The 12079-nt window shown below is 55.2% G+C and overlaps 4 protein-coding genes across 4 annotated transcripts; 2 read left to right on the top strand and 2 right to left on the bottom strand.

Annotated features, from left to right (window-relative positions):
* Positions 1 to 14: 14 nt before the first annotated feature.
* Positions 15 to 2237, top strand: HMPREF1541_06849 (uncharacterized protein; the record flags this gene model as incomplete). Its single annotated transcript, XM_008721177.1, has 1 exon — positions 15 to 2237. One exon carries the CDS (start codon positions 15 to 17, stop codon positions 2235 to 2237), a length of 2223 nt encoding a protein of 740 aa, XP_008719399.1.
* Positions 2238 to 2544: 307 nt separating this feature from the next.
* On the bottom strand, positions 2545 to 5117 carry HMPREF1541_06848 (dethiobiotin synthase; the record flags this gene model as incomplete). The annotated part of the gene is made up of 2 exons (XM_008721176.1): positions 2545 to 4794; positions 4845 to 5117. The coding sequence occupies 2 exons, from the start codon at positions 5115 to 5117 to the stop codon at positions 2545 to 2547; spliced, it is 2523 nt and encodes an 840-aa protein (XP_008719398.1).
* Positions 5118 to 5482: 365 nt separating this feature from the next.
* On the top strand, positions 5483 to 6760 carry HMPREF1541_06847 (uncharacterized protein; the record flags this gene model as incomplete). Its single annotated transcript, XM_008721175.1, has 1 exon — positions 5483 to 6760. One exon carries the CDS (start codon positions 5483 to 5485, stop codon positions 6758 to 6760), a length of 1278 nt encoding a protein of 425 aa, XP_008719397.1.
* Positions 6761 to 11691: 4931 nt separating this feature from the next.
* HMPREF1541_06846 (uncharacterized protein) lies at positions 11692 to 12068 on the bottom strand (the record flags this gene model as incomplete). The annotated part of the gene is made up of 2 exons (XM_008721174.1): positions 11692 to 11973; positions 12021 to 12068. 2 exons carry the CDS (start codon positions 12066 to 12068, stop codon positions 11692 to 11694), a joined length of 330 nt encoding a protein of 109 aa, XP_008719396.1.
* Between the last annotated feature and the right edge of the window lie 11 nt (positions 12069 to 12079).

Below are 12079 nucleotides of genomic sequence, written 5' to 3'. Positions count from 1 at the left end.
ATGGTGAGCAGGTCATGATTGCCAGACAGAATCAATCAGAGCAATTGACAAGCAACGAGTGGCTTATGTCAAAGCGTCTTGCCACGGCTACAAAGCTCTCCCCACTTTGGCGTGGCCCGTGGTCTTCATACCTATCGAACGAGGACAACGGTCGCTTCCATGTCGCCGAGCAGATCAATTACCGTCGCGTATTGCTCGGAGCATCTCACAAAGTAGTCAATACTAAGACGTTTACAATGTCGACCTGTGGAAAGTATCTCCTGGTTTGCTCTGGTCACGATATCTTTGTATACCGCATTGGAGAGGGTAGTGAGTCTATGACGGCAATTGTCAGGCTGGCAGCCGATCGAGATGTGCTCAAGGTCAGCATGGACACAAGCTCTGCTAGATATGCGGTGGCTGCTTTATTGGACAATCGCACCGGTCTACTTTGGGACATCGCTGATAGAGCTGAAACGTCCCGAGATGAGTCGCTTCTAAGCCGGGCACTGCTTCTCGGCATCGGCACGGGTTCGCGCAGTCCTAGCACAACCGAAGAAAGCTCTGAGCCCTCATCCTGTGCTCTGCCGCATCGCAGAAGAGGCTTCAACTCAGAAGTGCAAGCACATGATGACTTCTTCGAGATGGCCTGCCCTGATGGGCGACTTCAGAGGCGATCGGCCCACCACACTGCATCCAGTGTGACGATTCACCAGCATCTCTTTGGGGAAGGGATTTCTCTCACCGAGAGTCCCGAAGCCGAGGCTAATGATGCCTCTCTCGATGACAGGCTACCCATACAGGCCCGGCCAACTGCAGTATATCGAGATCTTGGAACCTCCGACGATCCTCCACGGAGCGTTGCCGTCTGTCCGCAGCGCAATTGCGTCGCCTTCGGTAGCAGACTCGGCATCGAGTTGCATTGGGTTGACGCATTGACTGGTAGTGACCTGAGCCGGTGGTTCCCTCTGCATGCACCGAGTGACTACTTGTACTTTCTACCACAGCGAGCAGGCGTCGACTCCAGCAGAAAACTCAGGCTGATCTCCAGTGCCCAAGGTCCGTCAACTCCAACAATCACTCGTAGCGGCAGCATGCCTGCAAGACTTCTTGTTCGAAGGCAAACTCACGACCGCGGCCGTCGACAGTCAATGACGCGTCTATTCTTCGGTAGCTTGCCCTTTCCAGCTGCAGCTGTACTACCCAGTAGCTGGTTGAACTCGGCAGAAATTGACGAAGGAGAGCAGCAGGGCGTCTTGAGGACGGTTGACTGCGACCATTACCAGGCGGTGCCGCTCAGCGATGGCAACCATGTATTGTATACCGATCCCATCAGCGGTCAACTTTGTCTCGGCAGTGATGCACCAATCGGTGCACCAAACAAGCTGGTCAGGAAAGTCCTTTTCATCCCTCCTGACATTACGACTGATGACGATGGCTGGGGGAGCTTGATGGCATGCTACAATGCTGGGCAAGAGCTCCGGTGGGGTGTCCGCGTAGTCTCCGCACATCGCGACGGCCGCATCATCCTTTACAACGTTCCAAGTGACCTTTTCTCCTACCTCCGCCACCTACGCAGCTCCTTGGATGTCTGGGATGAAACGGCGGGTGTCCTCGCCCAAAGCGATCTACTCATGGATAACGTCCTAACAGCACACCCCAATTCACTGGCTGACCCTGATCACGGAAATGAAGCCTCTCGGCCTACAGCTGAGAGCCCCTTTAGGACCATCCAAGTTCAGGGCGTAGTCATTGGACATCTGAACCAAGAAATTGTGGATGACTTGGTAGTCACTACCGCAAATGGAGGTGTCAGAGTATGGATATTCTGCCGCAGTGGGCTAGCAAGGCTTCTTAATCTCTACGTTCCTTCTGGCCACTGCATTAGGTCTCGCTTCGTCAGCACCGACGGTCTGCTATACGATGATCCACAGACCGTGAGATCGACGGACCCAGAACCGTCTGATAAGAGCTCCAAAGGTAAAGAGCGTGCGCACAGTGATGAAGCTAGGAGTGATGCCAACTGGACCTCGACTGACAACGTGTTGCTCTCAGGCTTCGACGGCACATGCGATATTGAGGTTAACACGGTAGGTGGCGTCTGGATCGCCGATGCGCGAGTACACAACATCCTGGACTGGTCTCAGTACGAGGAAGACATACTCGATGCGCTGAGCGCCTACCGCTCCGAGATTGAGATTTGCGGTTCCGGGGTCCAAGATGGCTGGCTTTGCGCTGAGTTTCTCCCAAAGGGGTAGAGGTCGGAGTCATAGGCGTGATGTTAGTAGGCACAGCAACGAAAATTGCCAGTGATGGAGAGAAGATTCGAGGCTAGTATGCCGCTGTGGAAGCTGAAATAAGACTCAAGCTGCTACTATACCACTGGAGGTTTTTCACTTCTAACATGTCTTTGACTTGATGCTGTGGATTTTTATCCTCTATACTCGTGACGACGGGACCTCCATGTGATTCCATTGCGATCACATCCCCAATCACAGCGCTCTGAGTGCGTTATAATCAAGCTATCTACAGCTAGCTGCCCTGACAGGCTCACTTACTTATTGCTTACTCCTGATCCTCCAGCTCCCCATCCAACGCCCTCAGCAACACGCTCCCCAGCCTCTCCGCCGCGTCCGGCTTGGTCGTCAAGCTGCACATGAAGTAGATGACATCTCCCAGCACCCTCGCGTGGATGCCCTCGCCGGTCTTCTCGTCCAGCGTCGTCAGTAGCCGGCTCTGCAGACTGGCGGTCGCGTTGGAGGCGTAGCCGCCGGAGGTGCCTTCGGTAGATTTTAGTGTCAGGGCTAGCACGGTGCCGAGGGACCAGAGGCCTGAGAGGAGGGGGTGGTGGGAGAGTTGGGTGAGGAGGTGGGGTGAGAAGAAGGAGTAGGGCGTGTTGACTGTGGAAGAAGATGGTGAGGGGTTGGCAGTGCTGCTGCTGCTGCTGAGATCCGGAATCGATGGTGCGGCTGCCCATGGGGATCTGTAAGCCTGCCAGTCGGAGTTCCCGCTGGTGTCGAGCCGTTCCATCTCCTTGAGTGCGTGGTTTGCGACGCTGCAGCCGATGGGGTGCGCGGTGTAGCTGTGGCCATGGAGGAGTGCGTCGGTTTTGGAGTCCGAAAGGAAAGCGTTGAAGATGCTGTTGCTGGCGGTGGTCAGGGCGAGTGGAAGAATGCCGCCGGTCAGGAGCTTGGCGTGCACGGAGACGTCGGGTGCTGTGCTGACTGACATGGGTGTGGGTGAGAGCGGATCGGGGCTCAGGAAGGAGGACGAGGATGACCTGCCTAGACGATAGAGGCCGGTAAAAACCTCATCGGCGATGAGCGGCAGTCCGGACCAGTCTGCTGGGTCGGGATTCGAGCTCGGCTGGTACTTGGGATTGATGAGGCTGGGGTTCTCGCGGATTGTGGTGATCAGTGTATGCTGGAATAGCGGATCAACGAAGATCATGCCGCCTGCACCCATGATGATGGGCTCCATGACTAGTGCACCGAAGCGGCGGCCTTGGTCGTGGCAGAGGGAACGGAGAGCTTTAGTGATGAAGTCGCGGTAGAACTTGGCATGAGTTTCGCGTGAGCTGAAGTCGAATAGGGACGCCATGTGCTGGAAATACCAGGTCTTGGTGGAGCCTGGCTCGAGGAACGATGAAGGCACACTGACGTGCCATTTGCCCTTGGAAAGGAGCACTGAGGGTGGATCAAACCAGGTGCCCCAAGGTTGGTACCAGTCAACAGCCTCGTTGAACACTGAAGGCTCGGAAGCATTCATCACACCAATGGTGTCGCCGTGATAGGAACCCTTCAGACCCAAGATCTCGACAGGGCGGCCACCGTCGTTCTTGGTCCAGCCGTAGCGTAGGGAGGTCGCACGCAAAGCCATCTTGACGGCGACTTCCATGCCCGTGCTACCGTTGTCGGTGAAGAAGACACGGGTGAGGCGCGGGCTGCGAAGCGTCTCCAGCAGATTGTAGCAAAGATCGAGGGCAGGCTCATGCACGGCACTGCCAAACATAACATGGCCGTATCGGCCAGCAGCGTGGGCTGCAGTGAGAGACAGCTCAGGATTGCCATGACCAAATCCTTGAGTCCACCATGACGCTGATGCATCAAAGAGAGGTGTGGTGAGTGGTTTGGCCTGAGTGCCCGAGCTGCCTGTATTCAGGCCAGTAGTGCCCACTTGACTGGCGGCAACGGCAGGGTCGGCTTCTTGGTTGTAGACTTCGAAAGTGTCTCCGTAAGCTGAGTCAATGGCAATAATGTTCTGAGGGAGACCGTGCTGACGAAACGGATGCCAAATGATGGAATCGGCATGGGAGGGAAGCGATGTCAGTTTGGAGACCCGGGAGAAGTGCTTCTGGTTTAAGCTCTCCAATAAGGTATTAATACCTGGTGATGTGGAACACTGCTCATAGTATTCGGCCATGGCCTGCTCGTCGTCTTTTGGGGTTTTCCGACGCGGTGGTGGTAGTGGGAGCGCAACGGCCTGAACATCATGCTTGGCGAAATGGTCCTGGAGATAGGCAAAGTTGCCCCATTGAGGATCGTCGAAGAGGAGGAGCGAGTCAACATCGTAGCCTCGAAGGTGCAAAGACTCGAAGGCTGAGATTGTTGTAGCGATGCCACCCAGCTTGTGGTCGCCGATGAGAAGCGTTGGCAACCTCAATGGACGATATAGGTCTGCTTGCAGGCTGCCTGACGGTCCAGGCGATAGGATTCCGCCAGCCGTCTCGAGCAATGCATAACGTGTCCCTTGTTCTAGCTGCTTGTTGAGCTGACGCTTGATCTTGGACACAATGGTGCTGTCGTCTGTGAGAGCCTACGCAGATCAGCTAAAGGGAAGTTGATGCCAAGGCGGGGGGTGCTCACTTTGTCAACCGAATCAATTTTGGCGGCGAGGTGCGGGCTGACAGGCTCAGAAAATTGGGACAAACATTTGGAGACAACGCCAGGGGCGAAGCGAGAGATGTGACGATCATCAGCTTCGTTTAAAGGTCCGGTCGACACCGGCTTCAGGTAGAGGACGCCATTGGAGGGAGCTCGGCGCTGCAAGGCTTTGCAGAGAACAGTCGAGACAATGGTCTTGCCCACGTCGGTGTTGGCCCCGTAGACCTGCCACGCCTTGAGATCGCGCCACAGCATAATCGTTGATACGTCCCTGCTCACACCTCGTTTCTGCCTCCTTCTCTATAGGAGGGAAGCAGGGAAGCTCCGAGGAAGTCATCTTGATGAATTGCGCTAGTCTCGATGAGGATATATCTGCCAAGCATCCCACCATTTTCCTCTGCTCCCTTCTACCCTTCTACCCTTCTACCTTGCCCCTGTGTTCATCTTGAGAGGGGTCGTCGCTGATGCTGGGCCTGCTCTTTGAATCAAGGCTTCTGCAACAAGTTCCTGGCAGCGTTGCTTGCCGTCCACTCATTCCAAGCTTGATACGTGTCAGATCTGAGCTTCCGCTACGATATCGGACTTTGACTGGCGGACGACGTCAGCAGACCAACACCGCAATGAAAACGCCGCTCGAAGACCAGCTCGCGGCTCAGTTAGAGAAACGTCGTCGCATTTCAAAGCTCCGGGTTCTTAAGCCAAGCCCTCCCGGATCGGTCGATTTCTCGTCCAATGATTTTCTCTCGCTCTCGTCCAACGACCAGTTCCGTCACGACTACCTTCAAGCTCTGGCCGACCATAATTTAGGAATTGGCTCCACCGGTTCGAGGTTGCTTGATGGAAATTCAACCTTTGCGGAGCAGCTCGAGTGTGATATCGCGGCCCACCATGGTGCCGAGACAGCATTGCTGACCAATTCGGGCTTCGACGCCAATGTCAGTATCTTCACCTGCTTACCGCAGCCCGGAGACATCATCATCTATGACGAGCTCATACATGCTAGTGTTCACGATGGTATGCGTGCAAGCCGGGCTGAGAAGCGTATATCATTCAAACATAATGATGTGGATCACCTCAAGCAAGTTCTGGAATCTGTCGACGCTAAGACGACATCGAAGAACATCTTTGTGGCCATTGAGACTGTCTACAGCATGGAAGGCGATGTAGCACCGTTGACTGAGATCTGTGCTCTTCTCGACTCCGCGGCACCCAAGGGTAGCGTCCATCTGATCGTTGACGAGGCCCACGCCACTGGCATCTACGGCCGGGGCGGGGCAGGCTTAGTATCACAGTTGGGCCTACAGAGTAAAGTCAGCGTCAGGCTGCACACCTTTGGGAAAGCCTTGGCTTGCAACGGAGCCGTCATCCTGTGCTCAGCAGTCATGCGCCAGTATTTGATCAACTACGCGCGGCCGCTGATCTTTACAACCTTTATGTCGTATCCTTCTCTGGTCGCTATTCGGACTGCTTACGACTGGATGCGAGAGGGCAAGACCGGACTACTGGCGGCGAACCTGAGCGAGCTAATCGAATACCTGTGGATGCGACTCCAAGAAATCAGCCTTCACGCAAGCAATTTGCCAGATCCAAGCAACCTGGTACTGCCCGGAAGCTGCCCAGACTCGCCAATATTCGCTCTTTTCAGCACCGTTCCTCGAGAGCTCGCCAGTCACTGCCAAGCCGCCGGCTTTGTGGTGCGGCCCGTGGTCCCACCTACAGTACCAACCAACACGGAGCGCGTACGCGTGTGTTTGCACGGTGGAAACACGAAGGAGCAGATCGATGCGTTTATTGTTTGCTTGAGACAGTGGATCGAGCTGAAAGCCAGCCCGAGACACGCCCAGGGTACGATCACAATGTCCCCGGTCTTGCAAGAGAGATTGGACGCAAAGCTATGAATTCCCCGAGCTAAACTCTTGATACGTCCAAATGAGGGGACTCATCCCACTGGTCTGTGTGAGAAGACCACGCCGAATCTTGATCCTCAGTCATAGCTCGGATGGAGAGGCGACTCCTTGCCAAGGCCAACAAGGCTCGCCTCCTTTCTGGCTTTCTAGCGCAATTGGCCCGCTCATCATCTTCGGCGCACTATGAACAGGGCAATCACAGCGACAGGGAAAAGACTATCCCGTGCCGTTGTCTTGCATGACTTGAAGTATTCTGTCCAGCTCAGCCAACAGCATTGCCGTCTCAGTCCCACGACGTCGTCCCAGATGCCACGGCAAGTCTGCCTCTCTCGAGTCGCAATACCGTTGCAGAGGAATTGAAGATGCTCGATCCCCTGCTTTGCCTTTGATCAGTCTTCACGGTTTGTACACGAAGCCGTTGTTAATGGGGAGCGGGGGTTGGGCTCACCATGTTCAGAACCTCCGGTCGACGAGGAAGTCCATCCTCCACCAGTGGAAGCAGAGCGCGACGTCGACATGGTGGTGGGTTTTATGCTGCCGTACCCCTGAATACAGAACAATGCTTGCCAGACTCCCAGGCGGTAGCGTAGATGGAAGTCTTTGTGTCCTGCCAAAGGAAACGCCCATAAGCCTGAGATGCAGGCTAAATTTGTGAAGCACAGGAAAGCAGTGAGCAGAGTCAGCGGTGAAATAGCATCACCAGTATGCAGTATTGCAGCACCAGCAACTTCTTTTCAAACATACACGACCCTACACATTGTTATCTCGTCTTTCATACCCTCGAAGATCCCTTTTCTACATTTTGTGGAACCCCCTCCCATTCAAAAGTCTGAACAGCCGCTTCCAGTCAGGTAGTCAGTCACCACAAGAAGCACACCGAGTTGCCCGATCTGGAAAGAACCGCTGCCGCGCAAGTGCCAGTGCCCAGCGGTTCGGTGCCGGGCCATTCACGGTCGAACTTCCCCAAAGTGGAAAAGAGAACGTAATGTGCACTGGCACTGGCACTGGCGCCGGCCACAATACCCCGACACTCGTGCAAATGCGCCAAACACCCAATCTGCTATACGTGGTACTTTATCTTATGGAGACGAGGGCGTGGCCCGTCGCTGTTACCTAGACGTCTTATAAAGTGGTTAGTGGTATGAATGATAGATACAAGAATGGCTGCGGGCATCTGCGGCGAGCGCTGGCACTGACACCGGCACAGGCACCGGTCCCCTGGTATAATGCCCTAACGCTGCTACAAATTTCGGCCTTGGGGGTGATGGTGGCGTGTAGTTGTGGGCCTTGCAGAAGTGGCCCTGCCAGGGAGGGAGTGGCCCATCGCAGACGTGCGCCAGTGCCAGTGCAAAGGGAAAAAATTGTGTCATTGTACAAATACCTGGGACATACGGTGGTGGGGCTGTGCCAGTGCAAGTCGTGGGGGCCACATGGTGTAGCTACAGTGGCTGCATGCGAGGGTGCCAGTGAACGGGAGCGGGGCTTGGCGGGGACGAGGGGTAGCCACTTACACAACCAACGTCGCTGGGGGAAAATGTGCTGCGGTGGGAAGCGGGCGACGATGTGAGGGCTGTAGCGTTGGTGGATGCTCACTGTCGCAAGGGTCATTGAGGAAAGGAGAAGAGGTGTGTTAGTGCCGCCCTAGGTGACGGCTTCTTGGCTGGGTTGGGAGGATATAGTAAGCGAACAGGTGCAGGTCAGTTGATCAAAAGTGTGCATGTATTGTTGTCTGCCGCTATAGGTACATGGGTGATCTAATGGTACAGTGTATGAAATGTAAAGCCAGATCTTCGAACGCCAGGCGAACCAGGATGTTGGTACAGATGGTGGTGGCGTATACCAAGAGGGAAACGAGAGCACCCCTGGAGACACGCGATCTTCTTAGTCAAAGCTCGAGCACTGTCGGTTGAGAGACCAGCTAATATCAGTGCAGAGTTCGATATGAGTGTAGAGGTCGTGAAGCTTGAGTAGACCACAAGGCGTGGACACGGCCTTTGCTGCGAGGTCTACGGTCGACGACACGTCGAAGATAGTCAAAGGGTAGATTTGGCAGACCGCTTCATAACTGCATCGACGCGCAGGAGCTGCTCGGAGAGGCTCCGGTGATGTCTTTTGTGATCCTTGTTGGTGTAGAATGGAGCATCGTGCGTGTCCGCCGCTTCATACTTCTGTTGGCAGTATGATGGCTGTTTTGGCCCATCACAGGATGGTTTGATCCTGGACCCGTTGTCTTGGGCTGATTGTGTCATGGTGGAAGCGGCTAGGTATGAGGAGCAGCCGCGGTGGTGAGGGGGAGGCGGACTGCAGCAGTGCTGGCTTGATACAGACACAGGCTCTTGGACGTAAGTGGTATTGGACTGGCTGCCCGGTTGGATCTGGACCTTCAGTCGGTTTGCGAAGGCAATCGCAGGAGGGAAAGATGTTGGAGGGAGGGTGATTCGGTGAGAGGCCAACGGCCAGCCTATAAGTAACATGTTAGGACTGTTGTGGCCCCCCACCGTGGCCCAATGCCCCGTAGCAGGAAGTGAGGCTTCGCCAGAAGTCCAACACACTGATTGAACCTGAAACAGCGCACGGCCCTGTCACACTGCGCTGGTACTTTTAATCAGTGGCGAAAAGACTTGTGATGAGATTGTCGTCAGACGACAACAGGATTGAGTAGATGAGGAGGATCCACCCGGTGAAGATTGAGCATCATCCGAGCGATCAGCAATTTGCATGATTGAGTCAGAAGTTGTGGTATCTTCAGATTTCGAAAAGTGTATGTGCACGCGCGAGGTCCTGCATAGAATCAGTAGAGGTGGCTCTGCAGCAGGGACTGGCTATGTGGGGAGCGTACAGCTGAGCAATCGTCAATCAGTGTACCCCAGCCTATGGACAAGCACCAGCGACGGAGACCATGACCACCTCCGAAAAGGAGTTGCTTCTTCCCGGGCCGTATGCAATTGGGTGGGTACGAAGCCATGGAATGTTCCTCGGGAGGATTAGAGAATCTTCATGGGTGTGCAAACTCCGACGGATCCTAGCCAGTAATCGGGTCTTGGACATCGGATTGGAGTGCTGACCCCTGTGGGATCCTGCTCATGGTGGCAGAGGAAGGGGGAGAACGCCTTCCTGACTTTCGGTGTTCGAGTTCCTGACCATGCAAACGCTCCCTTCGGGGGGCCAATGTTTCTAACGGAGAGATCTGCCCACGTGGAGGGCAGGGGTGTCGCGCCACTTTTGGCAGGGGTTCCTAGCACTGGTGCCCTGGTGGTGAAGACTTGGAAACGTTAATCACTGCTGAATATGACTAGGCGAGCGCTCGAATGAACCGGCTGACCCAATACCGTGGTATCCCAAAGGAGCACAGAAAGGAAAATGATCACCGCGCGACAGGACAGGGGAGTTGCACCAAGAGAAACGGCACACTGGAAAAAAAAAGCAATTTTCGGGCTTCTGCAAGGCTCGACTCCAGGGGTTGCGCAAGTCGTGGAGATGCCCAGACATAGGCGCTTTAGGTCATCATCCGGCTGAACACCCACGGGGAAGGCAAGGGGTGCGTCAGCCGGCAGGGGTGGTATTCCAAGCAGATATCCACCTGCATGGGTCCCTCGTCACCGCAGCGCCGGCGTCCTGGGAAACGAAGCGGTTGACCGGCCGCCTTCTCCTTTGCAATGCGTAGATAGCGTTCCGGAATATCGGCCTGGGATCCCCGTCCGTCAAGCAACAAAGGGAAAGCTTTAGTGTTGATTGCAATCGCCCCGCCAGGCCGACTGAAACAGTGCTTGGCATTTGTTGATCTTCACGCGGATGCAGTATTGCTTGCTGTTGTGCCACCAACCCGGGTCACGGTGCATGTGCATCCACGGTACGCCCCTCACGTGCATCAGGTGCCTCTTGATAAGGACGCTTCGCTACGAGAAGCTAGCGCGGCCTGAATGCGGCCGTCCCAAGTCTGCCTCGCAAGGGGCTATGTTATGGATGGTTGCACAACTGTAGGTTGTGCTACCCCATCCAGCCACGAAAACAAGCAGAAGACATCGGGCAGCGAGGCGAGCTTCCGCTTCCCACGTATGTATGTAGACATGCATAGAGCCAATCGTGCGTAGCAGATCAGGAGCCACTTCGACAAGTTTGTCCTGTATCAGGCTCGCTGACGTCCAGCGGCAAGTCCCTGTGGCTGCTTGGAGCCTGGGGTCCGGCCGAGCGTTCCACAAACGCCAGGGTTTTTGGCTTCTCGAAGGCTTCTGTATCGAGACACGGCTAAAATTGCCCTCGTCAACGCCCCAGGCCAGGGTCAGGTCGCCATCCTCGTCACACTACAGCTAGGGTGGCTGTCGCTTGGCGGAGCCGGACATGCCAGCGGTACTTGGCTGGAAGAGAGCGAGGCTGCAGAACAGAGATGGCAGGTAAAAATTTTAAATTGCGTCTCAGATCCATGCAGACGAGTTCGCCACGTCATCAGAGCGTAGAGGAGCTCAGCCAGATGGCACGCAATCAGACTTGCCGTGTCGCCTTTCAGCATAGAATGGAGGCTGCTGACGCCTCAAATGCGCTAACTTCGACGCATGCCACTATCCCCAGGATGGGTCCGGTTCCTGAGGAGGCCAGCTGACCTGATGCTCAAACAAACCCTAGTAACCTCGCATGCCGTGAGTCATGGTTGGTAGTCGTGATCCACACGCATGACCTTACCTTGCTAACGGACAGATCCATATCTTCAACCCTGGCAAGAGACCAAACGGAGCCGGGCCCACACATACCCTCGCCTTGTGTAGCGCACCGTCGATGGGGCGGGCCCGAGTCATGAACGTTCGCGCTATGGTGCTCGATTCAACAGAGCTGGGCAAAATCGGTTCCGAGGGTTCTGGGCTTGGTGTAGTGGATGCCGCAGTCCAATCCAGGGCCGAGTGCAGGCCTTGACTTGAGCAGAAATGGCATCAACCAGACGTCGCCTTTGCTTGCAGCTTCTCTTCTTCTTCTGGCGTCTTTGTGCGTAGCTCCAAGGCATGTATACCCCCCTCCCGCTCAAGCTCTTCTTTTAATAGGGCATAGACCATGCGGTGACGTGCAGGTTGCATCTTGGATGCAAACTCGGGCGAGACGATGTTTAGCGCGAAGTGCGTCTCTTTGGAAGTCACGCCTTGCATAGCCTTGTGATGAGAATGTAGGTGCGAATTGTTACGAATCTCGAGAACGGTCGGCTTCAAGGCTTCCGTGACCTGCGACTTCGGTTAGGGCTCGTTCGCAAGCTCCAGGAGCTACGGACTTTGGATCGGATAGCATCCTCCATGGGAGTAGCCGTGGTGCTCGCCATTCTGCGGAACA

Source organism: Cyphellophora europaea (genome assembly GCF_000365145.1).
Source record: "Cyphellophora europaea CBS 101466 unplaced genomic scaffold supercont1.6, whole genome shotgun sequence".
Classification (NCBI taxonomy): Eukaryota; Fungi; Ascomycota; class Eurotiomycetes; order Chaetothyriales; family Cyphellophoraceae; genus Cyphellophora; species Cyphellophora europaea.
This window is presented reverse-complemented; position numbering and strand designations above follow the sequence as displayed.